The 21,353-nt window shown below is 48.6% G+C and overlaps 1 protein-coding gene across 2 annotated transcripts in view; it reads left to right on the plus strand.

The window, feature by feature from the left end:
• Cfap77 (cilia and flagella associated protein 77) overlaps positions 1 to 21,353 on the plus strand; it is a 129,685-nt gene that overhangs the window by 56,456 nt on the left and 51,876 nt on the right. For both annotated transcript variants that reach the window (XM_036185281.1, XM_036185280.1), the window contains exons 2-3: positions 10,762 to 10,861; positions 11,845 to 12,070. In XM_036185281.1, coding sequence (XP_036041174.1) covers positions 10,762 to 10,861; positions 11,845 to 12,070 — 326 coding nt within the window. The remainder of the gene's footprint in view (positions 1 to 10,761; positions 10,862 to 11,844; positions 12,071 to 21,353) is intronic.

The following is a 21,353-nucleotide window of genomic DNA, read 5'->3' on the forward strand; positions in this document are numbered from 1 at the left end:
AATGTGGTGATTTGAAAGAAAATGGCCCCCAAAGGGTGGTTAGGAGGTGTGGTTTTGTTAGGGTGGGTGTGGCCTTGTTGGAGAAACTGTGTTATTGTGGAGGTGGGCTTTGAAGTCTCATATAAGATCAGACCACACCCAGTGTCTCAGTTCACTTCCTGTTGCCTACAAGATGTAGGACACTCAGTTACTTCTCTAGCACCATGTCTGCCTGTGTGCCACCATGTCACACCATGATGATAATGGACTGAACCTCTGAAACTAAGCCACCCCAATTAAATGTTTTCCTTTATAAGAGCTGCTATGGTCATGGTGTCTCTTCACAGCAATAGAAATCCAAACTCAGACATATAATATATATGCAAAGGACCTATATGGTAAAAAGAGGGAAGAAAAATGTATATTAATAAAAAAAATCAAAAGAAAACTATTTTTTTTAACAAAAAGAGAGCCCTGATATAACATTATGAGACAAGGAACCTCCAAAGATGCCATTGAGTTCATTTTCTGTTGGCCATCTACTGCTGGGAATCCAGCCTGCCCTTAAGAATAGTTTGTTTCCCCAGTGAGATTGCCTTGGAGGAAACTAAATTTTCATCTACAAGTGGTGATCAATTGGAGATTGATTCTGGGTTAGGGATGGGGGCATGTGTCCACTTCTTTCAGCTCTTGGACCCCATGGTGCAGACCCATGCAGGCCCTGTCCATGCTGACTCAGTCTCTGTGAGTTCATCTATGCATTGATCATGTTTATTTAAAGGTTCTTCTTTCCTTGGCTTCCTCCATCCCCTCTAGCTCTTACCCTCTTTCTGACTTTTCTCTCACAGTTTCCTGTGCCCTGAAGGAAGGATTTGATGGAGACATCCCATTTAGGACTGAGTGTTCCAAGCTCTCTCATTCTCTTCATAATGTCTGACTGTGGCTCTTGGCATTTGTTCCCATCTACTGCAGGATGGGAACTTCTCAGATGGTGGCTGAGCAAGGCTCTGATCCAGGAGCACAGCAGATTGTTGTTAGGAGCCATTTTCTTCCTCTTCCTCTTCTCCTATTCCTCATCTTCCTCCTCCTCCTCTTTCTTCTTCTCTCCTTCTTTTCTTCTTCCTCCACCTCCTGCGTCTTTACAACGATAGTATTTGCTTTTACTCTTGGTCCCTGGACTATCTAGCCTCAGGTTCTTGGTCATCCAAGCAGTGTTGGGTATGGGTTCCATCTTGTGGAGTGGGTCTTAAGTCAAAGTAGATGTCGATGGTTACTCCCATAAGATTTTTGTTGTTGTTTGTTTTTTGAGACAGTTTCTCTGTGTAGCAACCCTAACTGTCCTAGAACTTGCTTTGTAGACCAGGTTGGCCTTAAACTCACAGAGATCCTCCTGTCTTCTGAGTGCTGGGATTAAAGGCATGTGCCCTCACCACCCGGTACAAATAGACTTTTTATTCAGGACCCACCAAGTCCTCTGCTAAGAACTTGATTGGCTTGAAAGCACCACCAGCACCCCTGAGCCTGGTTCATGGATAAGGAATCTGACTGCTTGGAGATTAACTTGGTCAAAGTCACAAGGAGTCAGGCAGCCAGAACCGCGCCTCAGGCGGTTTGGCCTCAGCTCATTCTCAATCACTAAACTGTCGTGTCCCAGGAACTTGCCAGATGATTTCCTCTTGGATCTGGATGATGTGACAGGGGACAGGCTGGCAGCCGTGAACTCCATCCTCACCATGCCAGGCTCAGAATGCCAGGAAAATGAGTTTTCCTTCCTTGAGTACACCCAGCTGTGGACAGAAGGAGTGTGCCTGTTGGGGACTAGAATTCACCCAACCGGCTCATAACCCACAAACACATGAGCTTGCATACGTGTGTGTGTGTGTGTGTGTGTGTGTGTGTGTGCTTTATTCCTCTGTTTCTTCCCATAAGAGCCTGTTGCACAGAATTGCATTGCCGTTATTCTGTGTCTCCATGGGTAGAGGCCTGGCAGAGAGTGTCTTCCTGGGTCTGTGTTGTGACCAGTTCATGGACATATGGGTATGGCTGGGGAGCTGCTGGTCTCAGACATTCCTATGAGTGGATATGAGCAGGGGACCTGCTCATCGACTCTTTATATCCACATGTGCCTCTTTCTAGAGCTTCCTAATCCTTCTGGGAGAGAAGCTTCTGGAAGTTCATTCCCCAAGACAATGGAAGGCCTCTTAGGAACGACTGAGTCTCTTCATAATCTCGAGCGACATCTAACCATTTTCATTACTTAAAGGAAAAGCCTTAAAAACTATGGTGATAGTTCCTCCCACTGTCTCCTGTTAGCATTTTCCCCCAATCTGTGCCCCCCTCATCCACCTAAACCTGCTGCTGAGTTACCGGCCCCTAGAGGCTGCGGCTCTGGGCAGATGCATCCATACACTCCCAGCCGCTGCCTTCTCTGAGTGTAATCAAGCATCAAGCTAAGTAGCAAATAAATCTCTCGATCTCATAAGCTGCACAGCGAGATCATGTAAATGCAAATGAAAGACCTGATTTCAAGCTGTCGAGGGGGAGGGGAGAGAGCACCAGGGCTCTGTCACCGTGACCGCCTCATGGGGCGAAGGCCATACATCAGATGTAAGAGCTGAGCTGGGGGCTCACAGAGGGAGGCTGGCTGCTCTGGGGAACAGCCCGGTAGCCAGGTAGGCAGACAGTAAGGTCCAGGTAGCCCAGGGCCATGAGAAACAGGGAAGGGCTTGAATGGGGTGGCTGGGCGGGACCTAGGGGTCTGGAGCAGTCATGTGCCTGCTGTCCCAAACCTGGGCTGGAGAGGCACTGTGGAGATCTTAGCAGCTAGTGGGAAGGCAATCTTCGCTGCTGACTGAGTATGCCTGCTGGGCTCGTACAGGAATTTCTCTGCTGAGGAGGCTTAGTGGGTGAGGATATGGGGTGGGGCATAGACAATTCCAGGGACACTCTGGCCACCTTGGTCCTCCTATCGCTGGGCTGCAGTGTGGTGATGAAACCAGCATTTCACCTGGTCTCAAATATATATATAATAAAATACATGCATAAAAGACCCTGCTTTTTGTCCTTTTAAAAATGTTGTGGGTTGTGGATTTAGCTCAGTGGTAGAGTGCTTGCCTAGCAAGCGCAAGGTCCTGGGTTCGATCCTCAGCTCAAAAAAAAAAAAAAAAAAATGTTGCTACTTTGAGAGAGTCTCCTGGAGACCAAATTGGACCAAATGTCCTGCTCCTACCTTCCTCCACCTCCTCAGTGCTGAGATTATGGAATGTGCACCACCGCAGCTGTCTCATGTGGTGCTGGCGACGGAGCCCAGGGCCTGTGCACCTTAGGCAAGCGCTCTTCCAATTGAGCTGCCTTTTCTTATTTTTTTTTTTAATGAGGAAAGTGACATCTCTAGCCACATACCCTCACACAGCCTTTGTGCTTCTCTGTTCCTCCCTGTATTAAAAAAAAGAAAGAAAGAAAAGAAAAGAAAGGAAGAAAGAAAGAAAGAAAGAAAGGAAGAAAGAAAGAAAGAAAGAAAGAAAGAAAGAAAGAAAGAAAGAAAGAAAGAAAGAAAGAAAGTCATTTAAAAAATAACAAAAAGCATGATGTCTGGATGGTGGTGATGTGTGTAAAATGTTGAGTCCTGCTGAGTCTTTTTTTTGGTTTGTTTGATGTTATCTTACACAACTTTGATCATATGTGGATGTGTTCTTCCAGTGTGTGGCTTCTGGTATCATTATGCAGTGTTCAGACAATGCACACCACTCAAAGCTCAGGCTGCCTGGGTCCTTTGATGCATAATGTGCCTCACTTCCCGTGATTGTTTATCTGAGGCTCTCATTATGGAAATAAATAAATATCCCTATGCTAATAGTGATCACAATTTGCATTTATATTGTGCTTTTCATTGGAAGATCTTAAGTTGTTTTACAGTAATGAACTACCCTCGGCACAGGCACAGGGTATGTGTGTGCATATGTATGCAGAAGTGGGATGGTATGCGGATATTTATTTAATAACTACTGGGCAATAACTGGGATCTCACCTCTCTCAGTTCTAATAGGATGCAGGAGAGTGAAGGGGAGGCTTTGCAGTTGCAGACCAAGGAGCTAACAGGTTATTTACTGTATGTGGTAACCAGGAGGTGAGAGCGGCTGATGCTTTGGGGGGCTCGCTTTCTTGGGATGGACATCTAAGGTGGGTCTGGAACTCAGGCATCTATCTCCCTGTCTCAAATAAACACATTTGTGCCATTTTGGAAAATGAACACATCTCCCCATCTATCTAGATCAAATTCAGTTTGGACTACCCAAGTGCCAACGCTGGCCAACGGCACCTGTTTTCACATACTTGACTGGAAATGAATACTCACTGAGGATATAAAAGAGTATGAGGTGTTTGGGCTTCAACGCTCAGCCACTTCTCAGGTCCCAGAGAATTTCAGAGTGAGGCAGTTGCCCGTGGGAAACATCACCTGTAACTGCCTGGGGGAGGTGCCTGTGGTTCTCATAGGGCCACCAGCCTCAGGCAGTGCCAGGGCTGCCGGCCAGCCCTTGCTGGGGGTGGTTTTTCAGAGCTCCATCCTTGTGTTGGGGAGTTGGAGGAAGCTGCTGTTGTAGAAGGACTGGGAGAATCCCAGGACCCCCTGGGACGGGACGAGGGATGGTTTTAATTAGAGCAGAGGATGGGCCTAAGGCAGAGAGGGATGACATGTTAATAAGGTTTAATGAAGCTGTCTGCTGATGGGACAGCTGTCACCCAGAGCTGTATTCCAGCCAAGCCACTCCGCGACAGAGCAAACTCCAGCAAAGAGTGCTTTGAAGGAGGCTGGGGAGGGTGGGTGGCCAGTCTGGAGCTGGGACTCTGCTCCCTGCAGTGAACACCCCTGGGGTGAGGGATGAAGGTTAGGGAGCCACGCTGAAGTCTCTGACGTGCAAAACTAAGACGTGCCTCTTGCAGACCTCAAGGATGTGGGTGAGCTGTCTTAAAAGTCAGTTGTAAAAATGAGGAAGGCAGGATCTGAAGACGGATAGGATTTTTATTTTTTAAGTTTTCCTCTCTTCCTGACCCTCTCTGTCTCCCATCTGTACAGTGGGAATGCTATATCCTCCCTTACAGGGATGAGGGGCTGTGTGTGCCAAGACAGAGAGGTGACTTTAATCTAGCTCACCTCTTTACTACTAGACTGGATCAGATATAGACTTCCATTTGTTTTCTTAAGATTTTATTTTTATTCCTGTGTATGCATGTCTATGTGTGAGTGTATGCTACACGTATGCAGTGCCCTAGGAGGTCAGAGGAAGGTGACAGATTCTTTATAGCTGGGTTTCAGGTGGTGGTGAGCTGCCTGATATGGGTGCTGGGAACTGAACCCAGGCCCTCTGCAAAAGCACTCTAAACCCTGAGCCAATTTTCCAGCCCCTCGTACAGACTTCCGTTTGCTCATCTGTAAAATGGGCAGAGTAAGCCCACATAAGGCATTCTCAGAGTTCACGGGGCACCATGCACGCTCTGCACACAGGAGATAATAAATGTTTACTCTTTTCCTTGTTTCTCTTCACTAAAGACTGCATGTCAGTTCTTCGTCTGGGGAGGGTGTTCCCAACATCCACAAGGCCCAACAAGCTTACCAGGCTGCCTGAGCAGGACCTGTTCACAGCCCAGCCTGACTGCTGGCCCAGAGACCTCTTTTGCAAGTGGCCATCTCTTGTCCTTTCCTAATATAAGAGGCAGGCTGTTTGGGGACCCATGTAGCCCATCAAAGCTGGGATTTGTGACTGAGTGGCATCAGCCACAGATGTCAGAGTGAGGTTGCCATGGAGGAGCAGGTGACTGCCAGGCCTCAAGTCTCCCTGAAGCACAGTGGTGGCCAGTCTCAGACACCTGTCACCACCTGTTTGTCCTAGTCTAGCATTCAGGGTCAAGAGCCCCCCAAGCACACCATGCCACATTCAGCTGGTGTCCAACAGCCCAGGGAGGTACCCAGGGTCCCCTCTGTCAGGCTGCTTCTCTCCTCAGCCTCTGGAGAGCTGCAGAGCACTAGCTGGACCCTCTGCTTCCAGGAAGCCCCTGTATTGCCCTGGGCTCCCCTGCCTTCCCTAGGTGCCTGCTGGATTCTCTAGAAAATGCCAGTTTGAAACACATGTCTCTCTTTTCCTGACTACTTTATCAGACTCAGTAAGACTTAACCATCCCATGTCCAGCCGGTCTAAGCACCGAAGTGGCCTTTCCACAGCTCTCTGCACCAGTCCACATATCAGACAGTAGCCTCAGTCTGGGCTTCCCCCACTATCAAGTGCTGTCTGGGGATGGCTGTGGGCAGAGGCAGCCGGATCATTTTACATAGCGAGTGTCAGGACAGCCAGAGCTACACAAGAGAAATCCTGTCTCAAAACATACACACAGACACAGACCCCACACACACAAAGAGAGAGAGAGAGAGAGAGAGAGAGAGAGAGAGAGAGAGAGAGAGAGAGAGAGAGAGAAGGAGGGAGGGAGGGAGGGAGGGAGGGAGGGAGGGAGGGAGGGAGGAAGGAAGGAAGGAAGGAAGGAAGGAAGGAAGGAAGGAAGGAGTCCTGTGATAGCTGCCCTGGGTGAGGTGGGGGTGCGGTGGGGGTGTTTCTGGTGCTAGCTTGCACAGAACTGTTAGTATCATTTACAGATGTCTTGGGGGTGTGTACACACACGTACTTCTCCAGTGTTGTGTTTGCTGTTTTTCGTGTTGCTGTGACCAAATACCCCGGGGGTGGGGGGGACTTAGAAGAGGAAGGGTTTGTTCTGGCTCCTGCATTGAGGGCACAGTCCGTCATGGTCGGGAAGCATGGTGACAGGGGCATGAGGTGGCTGGTCACGTGGCATCCGCAGTTAGAAAGCTGAGTCAGGAGTCCAGCTAGCTGTCTCCTTTTTTATCCAATTTGAGACTGTAGCCCATAGGTTGGTGCCACTCATGGCTGGAGGCATGCCTCCTAGGGAACCATAAATCCAGCCAGGTTGACAGTGAACATGAGCCACTGTGAATATTCACAACATAACGATAGGGTCACAGGCTAGTCAGATGCTTGACTCTAATAGCTAATACCAGTTTCCCCATGGCTGTGCCAGTTCACAGTCCCACAGATCATGAGTGTTCTGATTGCTTCAGATCTTGACAGTGCCATTGAACTTTTATTTTGTGCTTTGCCAAGGTTGAATACCTTGATGTGTGGGCCTTTGCTATTCAGACATCTTCTTAAGTGTCTATTCAAGTCTTTTGCTTTTTTTTTTTCTACATACATGTTTTTCCTTTGTATTGATTGGTGACTGCTCTTTATATAGGATAAATACAAGTTTTGTTGGACCATGTGTCACAAGTAACTTGTCTCATTTTGTAGCATTGGAGGTTTTAAAGTGAAGTGTCTGAGTGTTCCTCATTACACTGCTAGTGCTCTTGACTGTCATTGGGTCCTTTCTGTAAGACAGTTCACTTCTGAAGAGCAAGGCTATGTGGCTACTTTCATCTCAGACTTCACAGCACAGGGCTCGGTGCAAAAAAAGGAGCAAACTGAAGATCTGTGGAATAAATACAAGCAAGCTCCACCCAAAAGGTGATTTCTGATGGCCAGAAGTCCCTCTTTTCCGAATCCCAGGCAACAGGTCTGCAGAGCATGGAGACTGAGGCACCTGCCCCTTGCTGAAGGTGGCATTCAGCTCCCGATCTGTCCATTGTTCCTCTTCCAGCTGGAAGTCAGCCCACCTGCACCTACCCTAAGGGAGGCAGGGCCTTGCAGAGAAGCCATGTTTTAATTAACTTCCCAGCAGTCACTGGCGACACCAGTTAGAGGATAACTCAGATGAGGGAGGGGACAATTTAAGTTTGGGAATGAGGGTGTGGCAGCTGAGACAGGACAGGGCTTGAAGGGTAAAGGGCAGACCATGAGTATAGGAGGTGGAGCCAGGACGCCTATTGTTTCATTAGCTGATGGTGGGGGATACTCTGCCTCAGCTGCAGGGCTACTGAACTGCCGAAGTTGCAGAGACAGCAAGGGCTGCAGGTGAGGTCCCAGACAGCCAGCCAGAGCTGTGAGCAGTCTTGAAGGGCACTCCCCAACTTCTGCTCCTCCACACCCCAACCTGCTGGGAGGACACCATGGAACACTTTGTAAGCTGGGACCTGCAAGATCCTCAGAATGGCAGATCCTGGGAGACATAATCCCGGCCACTAAGGGGTACTCTCAGCCCGTGACCATGGACACACCAGCAAGAGTGTGTGCACAGTCCACTGACGGACAGCACCAGAAAGCCGCATGGCCCTGACACTTACTCAGCATGGGCTGAAGACGGAAAACTGGGATTCCCCCCGACTCTGCCCCTCCTACCCATGACCACATGCAACCTCACTCTCCCCGTCTGAAAAGTGGGGGTGCTGAGCCCTGAGCCTCTAGATCAGTGGTTCTCAACCTTCCTAATGCTGGGATCCTTTTTTTTTTTTTTTTTTTTTTTTTTTTTTGGTTTTTCGAAACAGGGTTTCTCTGTAGCTTTGGAGCCTGTCCTGGACTAGCTCTGTAGACCAGGCTGGCCCCGAACTCACAGAGATCCACCTGCCTCTGCCTCCTGAGTGCTGGGATTACAGGCATGTGCCACCACCGCCCGGCCTGGGATCCTTTAATACAGTTCCTCTTGTTGTGGTGACCCCCAACCATAAAAATATTTTCATTGCTACTTCATAACTGTAATTTCACTACTGTTATGAATTGTAATGTAAATATATGTGTTTTCTGATGGTCTTAGGTAACCCCTGTGAAAGGGTTGTTTGACTCTCCAAAGGTCGTGACCCACAGTTTGAGAACCACTACCCTAGATGGTTGTGAGAAATGAATGAGAGCAGGCATAGGAGGAACCACAGGAGAGTATTCACACGTGAAGAAGAAGGTGTAGGAGATGCTTTGTGTGCTTGACAAGGCAGGGCCTCCAGCCTCAGGGAACTTCCGTTCTAGAGAGGTGTGGAGATTAAGAAAGAAGCCAGTCCTCGGTGTAGGACATAGCATAGAACAGTCCATTGTCAAGACAACTGCCCACCTAGAGAAAAATCAGAAACACTGAACCCTGCAGGCACCTGCTAGTCAAGCTATGCCCACCCACTAAGAGATTAGAGTCAAAAATTATTATTGTATTTCAAGGCAGGGTTCCTCTGTATAACCACAGAGAAAGAGCTTTTCTGGCTGTCCTGCAACTTGCTCTGTAGACCAGGCTAGCCTCGAACTCACAGAGATCCACCTGCCTCTGCCTCCCAAGTGCTGGGATTAAAGGCATGCACCACCACCACCGCCAGTAAGTCAAATATTGTTAGCAGCCAAGTTTGTTTAACAATCTACCGATGTGACGAAGTTCACGTGTCTGAAAAGCTTTAAAATAAGCAGGGGGGTGTAAAAAGGAGAGATAAATGCATACAGTCTCGGTTGAGAAAAGACAAATATGGGACAAGAGGGCTCAGCAGATAAAAGCGCTTGTTGCCAATTCTGACGTCCTGAGTTCAGTTCTTGGAATTCACATGGAAGGAGAGAAGTGAGTCCCACAGGCTGTCCTCTGTGCTGGCTAGTCTTCTGTCAACTCGGCACAAGCTGCAGCCATCTGAGAGGAGGGGACCTCAGTTGAGAAAATGCCTCCCTAAGATCTGTCTGGAGATAAGCCTGTAGAACATTTTCCTAACTTGTGATTGATGGGGAAAGGCTCAGTTCGTTGTGTGTGGGGGCACCCCTGGGCTGGTGGTCCTGGGTTCTATAAGAAAGCAGGCTGAGCAAGCCATGGGGAGCAAGCCAGTAAGCAGCACCCCTCCATGGCCTCTGCATCAGCTTCTGCTTCCAGGTTCCTGCCCTGCATGAGTTCCTGCTCTGACTTCCTTCCATGGTGGCCTACGATGTGAAAATGTAAGCAAATAAACCCTTCCCTCCCCAACTTGCTTTTGGCCACGGTGTTTGATAATAGCAACAGTAACCCTGACTAAGACACCCTCTGTCTGCCATGCTCACCTCCATAAACAAATGTTTAAAAAAGAGAAAGAAATAGAGAAATGAAAGCAGCTGATATGTACACCCCACTCCCCCCACCCCCACTCCCAAGGAAAAGGAGGGCAGGAGCAGGAGCAGGAGAAGCCCCCGGGGTTATATGACTGCTCTGTGTTCAAGGCATGTCCACCACTGTCTAGGGTGGTGCCCGATCTTGCAAGATCATAGAAGAAATGGTCTAGCTTTCCCTACTGTGGATCTGTTGTTCATTCCTATGTGAGGGTCCTCGTTCTTCACATAGGCTAAATCTGCCTGTCCTGGATGGACTCCTCATCCCTTAGGAGTTGTGGGTGATTTGTCTATAAAGTGGGGGGGAGGTCTGTGGCTGATAGCGATGACATCCTGGGAGTCAAGGAAGAGCTTTCTGCATACCCAGAAGGTAGGATTCACTGTCCAGATGCCAACAGGGTGACAGGGAGTTCCCATGCCACTCCCCTGCCAGGTGAGAACTCAAGAGGAAGCGGCTCCCTCCGGGCACCTGTGCACAGTTGGGGCTGTCCTTGGAAAGTATGCAGTGTCCACAGTGTCCCGTCACCTCCTTCAGTTTTCTTGAACTTTTTTTTTCCTGTTCTAGGATAATGAGTCTGGACTCCCAGGCTCAGCTAGCTGCTCTGCTGTGCAGATGCTTCAGGACCCCACCTACAGCTTGCTTGCCCCTCACAGGAAGAGCCCTATCAGCCCCCTACTGCTGGGGGAGACTGTACTCACTCCTGCTAAGTCTAAGGTTGCACCCCTTACCTCAGCCCTCTCCCCCCAACAGGCAGAGCTTGGCAAGCCTCGGGAGAGAAGCTGCAGCCTGCCTGGCATCAACTTCAATTACGGACTCTACATCCGGGGGCTGGATGGAGGGGTCCCTGAAGGTGAGTGGATGTCCTTGGGAGCACAGAGATTGGAGAGGACTCATTTGGATGAGAGGCTCACACCCCATTTTCAACCAGCTTGAGTAAAGCTGCTTGGCAGGGACAGAGGGGAAAAAAAAAAAGAGGGAAAGAGGTGGCATCCCAGTGGTAACAGCCAAAGAGGAGAGCCATGAGGGGTTCGGGAGTGAGGGGTAGGGACCATCAAAGGTTCTCCCAGTGTGGCTGTCCTCGTTCTTTTCCAAGAAGTAAGCACCGAGCAGTCTCAGGGCCAACCCCCAAGGTCCCATTGGAAGTCAAAGCCAACTGGTTTGGTTTTCGTTGTGATAAAATATTCTGACAACAAAGCCAGGTGGTAGTGACACACACCCTTAATCCCAACACTGGCAGGAAGATCTCTGAGTTCTAGGCTAGCTCGTTCTACAGAGCGAGTTTCAGGACAGCCAGAGCTACACAGAGAAACCCTGTCTTGGGAAAAACCAACCAGATAAACAAAACTTTGACAACAAACAGTTTAGGAGGAAGGGAGGGCTTATTTAGCTCACAATCCCAGGTTACTACAGGGGATCCCATCACTGCAGGGGAGTCAGTGGCAGAAGCATAAAGCAGATGGACATATTATATCCTCAGTCAAGAGCAGAGAGAGTGAATGCACAGCTGCTCACATGCCTGCCTGTGCTCAGCTTGACTTCTCTATTCTTACACAGTCCAGGACCCCCTGCCTAAGAATGGTGCCGCCCACAGTGGACTGGGTCTTCCCACATCAATTAACTTAGTTGAGACAACCCCCGATAGGCTAACCCCATGTTAACAATCTCTCCTTGAAACTAAGTTGACCATTAAAGCTGACCATGACACACCCGCTTTGGGATCTCTGGGAGACCTTGCTGGCCAGGGCCAGGCAGCACTGTCCCCTGTGCTGGGAGTGATGGGAGCCCTGTACCCTCCCACTGACACCCGCTCTCCTGCTGTCTCCTCGCCTGCAGCCATTGGGCACTGGAATGTGTTTAAGCAGCAACCCACATGCCCCCATGAGCTGACCCGGAACTACATTGCCATGAACCGTGGGGCTGTCAAAGCTGGCCTGGTGACTGCCCGGGAAAACATGCTCTATCGTGAACTTAACGACATCCGAATCAGCGACCAGGAAGAGCGGCGGCAGAAGGAACCACCCTCTGCCCCTCCCAATGTGACCTTCGGGATCCGTTCACGGTAAGGTCAGGGAACCCAGCTCCTACCTTCTCTGTGGCTAATGGGGGTGACAAGACCACCAGGGAACAGGAACACTGGCTGAAGATTTTTCTCATTCGAGGTCACTAGTCAGGTGTGGTAGCACACCCCTGCAATCAGAGTACTTTGTAGGCAGGGGCAGGAGGACAGGAATTCACAGCCATTCCTGTCTAAGTTGCCAATAAGCTTGAGGCCAGCCTTGGCTACATAAGACCCTGTCTTAAAAAAAAATCTACTAACTGGGGCTGGAAAGAGGGCTCAGACAGCCAAGTGCCTGCCGCAAAAGTATGAGGACTGGAGTCTGGACCGTGGCTAGCCGGGAGCCTTGTCTCAGTTCCCAAACCTGTACAGTGGGATCATAGCAGTGCCTGCTGCCTCCTTGCTAAGAGGTTTTAAGACTTAACTTCATTGAAGACTCAATTATAGCAGCTGGACACAGTGAGCCCTCGGTGCACATGAGCTGTCTCGGTAGTTAAGATGATGCAATTCAAAATGTAACCCAAGAGTGAGGAGATTAGGGGCTGGAGAGATGGCTCAGCAATGGTTAAGGGCACTTGTTGCTTTTGCAGAAGACCCAGGTTCAGTTCCCAGCACGTACATGGGGCTTACATGGAGTTACAACCATGTGTAACGCCAGTTCCAGGGGACCTGACACCCTTTCTGGTCTCTGCACACACATGGTGCACATACATGCATGCAGGCAAACACTCACACACATAAAATAAAAGTAAATCTTTTTGGTTCGACTATTCCATGGAAAACTGTATTATTAGTGTTTGACTTAGGAAATGAAAACTCTCCTGCCGAAAAACCATCAGATAAATGTAGAAAATCTAGCCTGTACTCCGGAAGCATTTACCTGAGATTACCCTGAGAAACGAGCTCTCTGGTCCTATGATCCCATAGACCACAGTCCCTCCTGTTGCTCCTCTTCCCAAACTGAAACTCACCTCCAAAAATTCACCAGTTCCTAGCAGGGAAGCCTCTGCTTAGGCCTCAGAAGCCATCTGACGACATTCTTAGTCTTTGGGTTGGTGGAAAAGAGGTTCTGTGTGTACCTTACAAAAGGTTGTTAGCTCGGACACAGGTGGGCAATGAAGGGCTAAAAAGGGGGCTAAAAATAGCCCAAGAAAATCCGGCTCTGGGCCTGCAACATTCCAACTCTCTGCAACGCTTAAGGTCAGTCAATCAGCCTTGTTTGAATGTTTAATACCCAAGTAGCTTTTCCTGGGAACTTCAGTTCATACCATCTCACCAGGAAAAAAACACTCATTCTTCAGAGTCCAGTCCAGCAGCCCCTTATCATTAGCATGCCAGTATCCCATTAGAAGTGCATTTCTGTGCACACCACCCTTAGAACCTGGAATGTAGTATAGATGGAAGTTTCTCAGGTCCTGCCTTGCCCAGTAGTCCAGACAAATCTCTCCCACCCAAGGTCTTGCAGCCGCTTACAAAATAATCACTCAGAGGGCTTATATTAATTACAAACTGTTTGGCTAATGACTCAGGCTTCTTGCTAACTCTTTCATCTTAAATTAATGCATTCCTATTAATCTATATGTTGCCGCATGGCCATGGCGTTACTGGTGTGCTGGTATCTTGTTGCTTCTTTGGTGGCGGGCTGGCGTTTCTCCTGACTCCACCCTTCTCTCTGTATCTCTGCTTGAATTTCCCACCTGCATGTTATCTGAGTAAACAGGAAGTGCATTGCAGGCAACTTTCATAATTCTAAAAATGGCAGAGGCATCTGGCTGCCTGGACAGTCATCCTAAATTCCTCTGTAAGTTGGGGCATCTATCTTCAGCCTACAGGTTTGAGTGTCTGGCTTAGCTTTCAGTGAAGCAGGAAATTTTAAGGAGTGTTCTGCCCATTCTGTGACCCCTCTCGCGCCTCTCTCTCTCTCTCTCTCTCTCTCTCTCTCTCTCTCTCTCTCTCTCTCTTTTAATGGAACTATTGTGTCTTTTTTTTTTTTTAACTGTTTTTAAGATTTATTTATTTATTATATATACAGTGTCCTATCTGCACATATCCCTGCAGGCCAGAAGAGGGCATCAGACTTCATTACAGATGGTTGTGAGCCACCATGTGGTTGCTGGGAATTGAACTCAGGACCTTTGGAAGAGCAGTCAGTGCTCTTAACCTCTGAGCCATCTCTCCAGCCCTCGCCTCTCTTTTTAAGAGGTCACGTAAAACAGCAAGAAATGCGGCTTCCTTCGGCCCTATAGCCCAAGGTCAGGGATGGAACAAACACCACTACAGTGTGGTAATGGTGAGACACTTGGGGAAGTTGCTTCTGAGTTGGACTGACCACGTGGGTTCTTGGATCATGGCAGTCCAACCCCATGAAGGTACCCTCCTCACCTGCAGACTGTAGAGTTACCATGGTAGCCCATCTTGTAATCCTCAAGACAGTTTGGTATCAGGGGAGGAGTCTGGGTCAAGAGTCAGCCTCTGGTACCAGTTCTGTCTCTGTTCCCAAGTCCCCAAAGGAGGGAGCACTGGACAAGGAGCCTGCCAGCTTGGTTCAGCTCAGCTCAGTGAACTACTTGCTGTGTGACCTTGGGAGCTCTGCTTACCTCTCTGAGCTTCTTCCTACTTTCTCCTGTTTTACATATGGGCTTCTAGAATGTGATCACTGTGTCCCGAGTTTTGACCATCTTTTTCACTGGGCATTTTGTTCCCTCCTCTGTGTAATAGGGGAGCCATACCAGTAACCTCATTCTCTCTCCCCATTTTTCTATAAACCTTCATTAGACATTCACTGGAGATTAGTAGAGGTCCTATCTACACTCAGGAATCCAGGAGGGGTTAACTGACCTCCTCAATTTCATACAAGTTGAAGCTTGGCCCAGATTCTTAAGTGGACTTCTATTTTGAAACATTTAATATTAGAATGTACATTAGCCATCACTTGACTGGGAGCTCTTATTGAAAACAGGAGAAGTAGAGAGTTCAGAGAGGTGAGGAGAGCACTCCAAGGTCACGCAGCATTGCTGCTGATGGATCCAGGCCTACAGTCAGGTGGCAGGCTCCTTATCTGAGGCTCCTCCCTAGGGTCCCCCTCTTTCCAATGAAGGTGTGGCAAGACACCCAGAACCTCTGGTCCCTGGGGGGCTTCAGCTTTCCATCCTTCAAGTCAGCTGATTTCAAAAAGGTCGTGCATTATCATCAGTTCCCAATATAAAAATCTTAAATTGCTATAAAACGGAGTGGCCACAATTCCAGGGCAAAGACGTGATGAAGTGCCGGCTGCATCTCCTGTGATGGTAAATGAGCTTTGCATATGCAAATTGAATGGATTTTAAAATGGTATTTAATGACAATTTCGTAGTCGACATTAACATTAATTGCAGAGAAATGAAAATGTGGCATTAGGTTGCTGTTAGCCATGAGTATCAGGCCATAAAGCTCTATCTTTATCAGTGAGGCCCTGTCCCATGTGACAGGGCCACTCCACAAATTGCAGACAGAGGGCTTTTATGGATCAGAAATATCCCCCAGCCAGCCTGATCAGCATCAATTTCGCTTTATTTCTTTGTAAATGGAGGTTAAATGGCCTCGGGAAGGACTTGGAGCTGCCCAGACTGTGTGGTAAGCCCCTCACCCTTCTGACTTAAATGCCTGGGAACAGTTAAAAACCCATCGCCCCGCCCTGTAATGGGGCTATTACTTTAAAGTTATGGGTTCAAGGTCCATTCCCTGGTGATCACCTTTAACAAGCCTCCACTGTATTTATTTCTTTACTTTAAAAGCATGTTGAAAACCAAATCAGATTATACTGGAAGGCAATAGAATTGTGGGAGTGATTTGGCCCAATAAATAAATAATGAAGTAAATGATCAGTGCCTACATTCCTGTAAGATGTGTTAAAACAAAGTCTCAGGCAGACTAGATACACCAAGTGGGAAACAGCATGCTAAGCCATGGTAACCGCAAGAAATCCTAGAGAGTGCAAAGGCTGAATGCAGACCCCACCTTTTATGTTTCCCACGGGTGTACCCCTCTTTGCCAGACACCCCCAAGTTCAGGCTCATGCAGCCTCCTGTGCCATGTGAGTGTCAAGACCAACTTCGGAATCCCTCGGTTACTTCTTCAGTGGTGAGATTCTTACTTTTAAGTAGGAGAGGTGCCTTGTAATCTCCAGTCTTAACCCTCACCCCCAAAAAAGCAGAGCTCTGAGCAGGCATCTGGAAGACAGGGTCACATGGTCTGTAGGCACAAGAGGAAGAGGGACAGGGAAAGGCAGAGAGGTTCCCTTGTCTCATGCAATAAGTTTTTAAATGGAGAGAGGGCTGGAGAGAAGGCTCGGGAGTCACGGGGCAAGAGTGAAGACCCGAGTTTGGACCCTAGAACCCATGTAAACCTGACAAGCAACCTGCAATCCTCCCACAGAGACCGGAGGAAACTGAGGGCCTCCAGGGTGTCCTAGCCTGGTGTAAGCAGTGGTGAACGAGAGATCTGTCTCAACCAAGGTGGAAGGCAGGCACCAAAACCTAAGGGGGTCTTCTGACTCCACGTTTGTGCCATTGCATCTTCAGTGTGCACCCACATCACATACATCACACACATCACAAACCCACACACATCACACACTCATCACACACATACATCACATACCCACATCATACACACACATCACACCCACATCATACACCCACACACATCACACATTCATCACACACATATATCACATACCCACATCATACACACACATCTCACCCACATCATACACACATATCATATACCCACATAACACCCACACATCACACACATATCATACACCCACATCACACACCCACACACATCACACACTCATCACACACATACATCACATACCCACATCATACACACACATCACACACAAACCACACACATCACACACCCATATCATACACACACACACACACACACACACACACACACACAAGCACAGTGTCAAAAGTTTGAATGAGTTGCTTCATTAAAAACAAGGCAGAACTGCATATAAACACTAGACTTCCTGCGTCTCTAGACAAATAAGAAACCTGGGCAGCTGGGTCTCACCACCCCACTGGCTATACCCAGAACCCATGCCCTCCATGTATCCCGTCCTTGCTAGCCTGGCCTCTCTCAGGTCTGTCTTAGGGTCTTGTTCTGGTGAGGACTGATAATTGCTTTATTATTATTTTTTTTGAAACAGCATCACATGTGCCCCAGGCTGGCCAGGAACTTGCTATGAAGGCAAGGATGGCTTTGAACTTCTGATCCTCCTTCCTCCCCCCCTCACCCCTATCCCTGAGTGCAGATATCACAGCTGTCCCACCATAGCTGTCTATCTTGATCTCTTAGCTCACCGTGGTCCCTTCTTGTCCTTTGAAGTGCTGTTCTAACACTTAGACATCAGAGTGTTTTGCATACACAAAGCTAACCACTGCCGTTTTCCTCTGTGGCAGGGTCAACCTGTACACCCCATGGCCTTGAGAGGGAGGGCCAGGCTTTATCTCAAAGAGGAACGTGAGGGGTGTAGGGTTTGTATAGGGTCTGGCCCCAGCTGGAAAGACTTCACCTCTGCGTGTCTATAGCCCAGAGTGAGCTATGTGGAAGGAATTTAAAAGCAAACCACACAGTAAAGTGCCTGCCTAGAACCCAGAACCCCTGGATCTCGAGGGAGATTGGGGTCTGAGATTTGAGATGTGCAAGAGAAGGGGGAGAGGGTTGGCCAGCTGCTTGTGGATAGGACAGAGACTCCACAGGGAGATGTGCTGTGTTCTCCAGATCCACTTTTGACAAGCCTAAAACCTCCAGGGGTATCCTGGGGAGACAGTCAGGTCTGGGGCGGGGTGCTCACAGTGGAATTTGTGCCCTTCTAGGAAGCAGAGGAGAATTTCAGGTCTGTATTCTCCATCCTGTGGGGCTTCAAGTGAAGGGTGGCCATCCACTGACCAGGGAGGCAGGCCTTCCCCAGACCTGATGGGCTGCTGTCCAGATCTGGGGCTTCCCAGCCTTAGAGCATCTAGAAAGAACTGATGATGTTTATGTTATCCAGTGTGTTGTTGTGGACTATTCCTTCAAACTGTGTGAAGATGTGTCACTGATTGGTTTGATAAGGAGCTGAATGGTCAATAGCTAGGTTGGAAGAGGTTAGGCAGGACTTCTGGGGACAGAGAGGTCTCGGGGAGAAGAAAGGCATAAGAATCAGGACATGCAGGAAGAGAGGTAAAAGCCACAACATGGCAGCATGTTGACTAATAGAAATTGGTTAATTTATGTTATAAGAGCTAGTTAGAAACAAGCCTAAGCTAAGGCTGAGCTTTCATAATTAATAATAAGTCTCTGTGTCATGATTTGGGGGCTGGCAGTCCAGAAGAGCCTGCTACAGTATGCAGTGAGTTTGTTAGCACCTAGTTTACCCTAGGCCTAGTTCATTCATACCCTTATCCAAGCTGTGTTTGCTAGCATTTACTTACTGTATTGCTGGGTGCTGGGGGAAACCAAATGTAACCTATAAATATGTGATCACATATTTCAAGTCATGTTAAGATCAACTGAACTGTTTCACCCTCTTAAAAATCCATATATATTGTTCTAAAAATGTTAAAGTGACTATTAAAACAAACAAACAAACAAACAAATAAACAAACAGGGTTGGGAAAATAGCCCAGCTGGTCAAGTACTTGCCCTCCAAGCACAAGGACCTGAGTCTGATCCCCAGAATTCATACAGAAAGTGAATGTGGCGGTACATGTCTGGGGTCCTAGTGCAGTGGAGACAGAGGCAACAGGAGGATCCCCAGGATCAACCTAATGGGCAACCTACCGGCTAAGTGAGATTCTGTGGCAAAAAACAAGGTGGAAAGTGTCCTGAAGGATGATGGTACCTAGGGTTGTCCCTGACCTCCATGCTCATGTACGCACAAGCACACATGCATGCATCCCCCCATCCCTACACACACACACACACACACACACTCACTCACTCACTCACTCACACACTGCATCACTGCCTCTGTAGGACACACAGCCTCCAGGAGTGGGGGTGGGGTGGGGGTGGGGTGGGGTGGGGTTGGGATGGGGCAAGGGGGAGAGCTAGCCAAACATCAGGCAATTGCTGACTTAACTACTTTCCTCCACATTTTGCCCATGGCTGTGTTTGAGATGTAATTATCATAGCACCCAGTTCACCTGTTCTCAGTGTAAGTTGTAATGGCCCTTGGGTGAACTGGTGCCATACAACTACCGACACCATCAGCTGTAGCACGTTTTTCTCTCCTCCTAGGGAACTGTTCTTTAGTCAGCCCCCCCATCCCTCACTCACCATCCAACTCTGACCCAGAAGCCTCACATCTTCCTGCCTCTGTGGACAGCATGATGGACTCTTGTGGCATGTGGCCCTCTGTGTCTGCCTTTGCAAAGTGATGTTGTCAAGGTCCAGCATGCTGTGGGAGATACTATTATGGGCTTTTGGGAGACCATGACCTTGAAAGACATCAAGGAACCTGTCCAGACTGCCATCTCAGAGGCTTCTCCCAAGAGGCTTTCACAGATTACTTACTTTTTAGTCTGCCATAGTGGTATACACCTTTGATACCATCACTTGGGAGGCAGGGGCAGGCAGATTTCTGTAAATTTAAAGCCAGCTTGGTCTACATAGTGAGTTCCAGGCATGCCAGGGCCACATAATGAGACCGTCTCCCAAAAAAATAAAGCTATGTATTTTTATTTATGTGAATGTATGTGTCTGTATTTGGGTATGTGCACCTGAGTGCAGTACTCATAGAGGCCAGAAGGGGGCATCAGATCCCCCTAGAGCTGGAATTACAAGCAGTGGCAAGCCTCCCAATGTTGGTTGGGACCTCTACAAGAACAGTACACACTCTTAAGCACCAAGCTATTACTCCAAGTCAAGCGGCTTTTTTTTATCTTAGGCATCTATTGCACATCTGTCATGTATCATCAAGAACAGGAGCCTCAGGGACTGTATGACCCATATACAAGAGGGCCTAGTATGTATGCTCCTGGCAATAAAGAAGGGTACTTCCAAGCCCCAAGTGAGTGGGAGAGGATGTAAGAATGATACTGCCTAGCATACACAAAGCCTTGGGTTTGATCCCCATTCAGTTGTGAAACACTGGGAATTCTCCAGCTCTGCTTCACTGTCCCAAGGCAGCCTTCCAGCCAGGGTGGGATTGTCAAACCTCATCATCAGTACAGAAGGCCATAACACAGATCTCAAAGCAGGCTGCATCCTGAGGCCTGTACAGAGACATGTCTGCAGGCCAGAATTGTAGCTATTAAAGGCCTGCTTAATTATTAATGTATTTTAATAAGGGCTTGTGGGGAGGGGATGCCCATGCCCCCGCATATCTTAATTGTTCCTGCTGTTAATTGGTCCTGGGTTCTCAGTAACGGTGAGTCAGAGATGTGGAGCCAGGGAACAGCCTGAGCTGGAGCTGGTGGAGTCCAGGCAGCTGAGGCTCTCCTACTGCTCATGCCACACTCAGGGAGAGTCACCAGAGGGGTCCATCATCCCTCAGCGAGCAAAGGGTACCGGAATCACAAGCCAGATGAACTGTACTCACACCTGTCTGTCACTGTTCAATCCTGGAAACCCTTATTTGCATCCTCACTAAGTGACAGTATAGTGTCAGTGTGTGTGTGTGTGTGTGTGTGTGTGTGTGTGTGTGTGTGTCCCCATCCCTTTAGAACCTTTAGATTCTCATGTTTTCAGAGAGGAGACAGAGGGTTGGAATGGCGGATTTGCTTCCCTGGGGCTGCTCTGCAGTGGGGCTGGGAACTGGTGTGGCCTGAATGTGGGTGACAGGGACAGAGACACTAGCAGACACCAGGCAGAGTGATATGGCTGAGGATGATACTGGAATTTTCCCTGGGGTCAGGACAGCAGGTTAGAGTTCCTGAATGAGGTCCCCCTGACCCCCTGAATATGACACATTGCTGATAACCAGCTTGGGAGGGGGAGAGGTTTACTTGACGTTCAGTTAGGCTCTATCTTTTAAAGGCTCCCCACCTTCCAGTTCAGTCCTGGGCTACGGACCACACCACACACGCCCCTTCCTTCCCCTTCTTCTTCCTCCTCTCCTGACTTGCACATCCAACAGACTCAGACTCTGAGGCAATACTCCAAGGCTTCACCACACTGGCTACCCAGGCCTGCCTCTCCCATCTCACTATCTCCAGGTCTGACCAGAGGCTCTTAGCTGAAGAGGCCTGAGTGAACGCATGATCACATGACACACTGGGATCCAAACATGGAGCTGTAGCAATGCGTT

This window comes from Onychomys torridus, chromosome 4, assembly GCF_903995425.1.
Source record: "Onychomys torridus chromosome 4, mOncTor1.1, whole genome shotgun sequence".
Classification (NCBI taxonomy): Eukaryota; Metazoa; Chordata; class Mammalia; order Rodentia; family Cricetidae; genus Onychomys; species Onychomys torridus.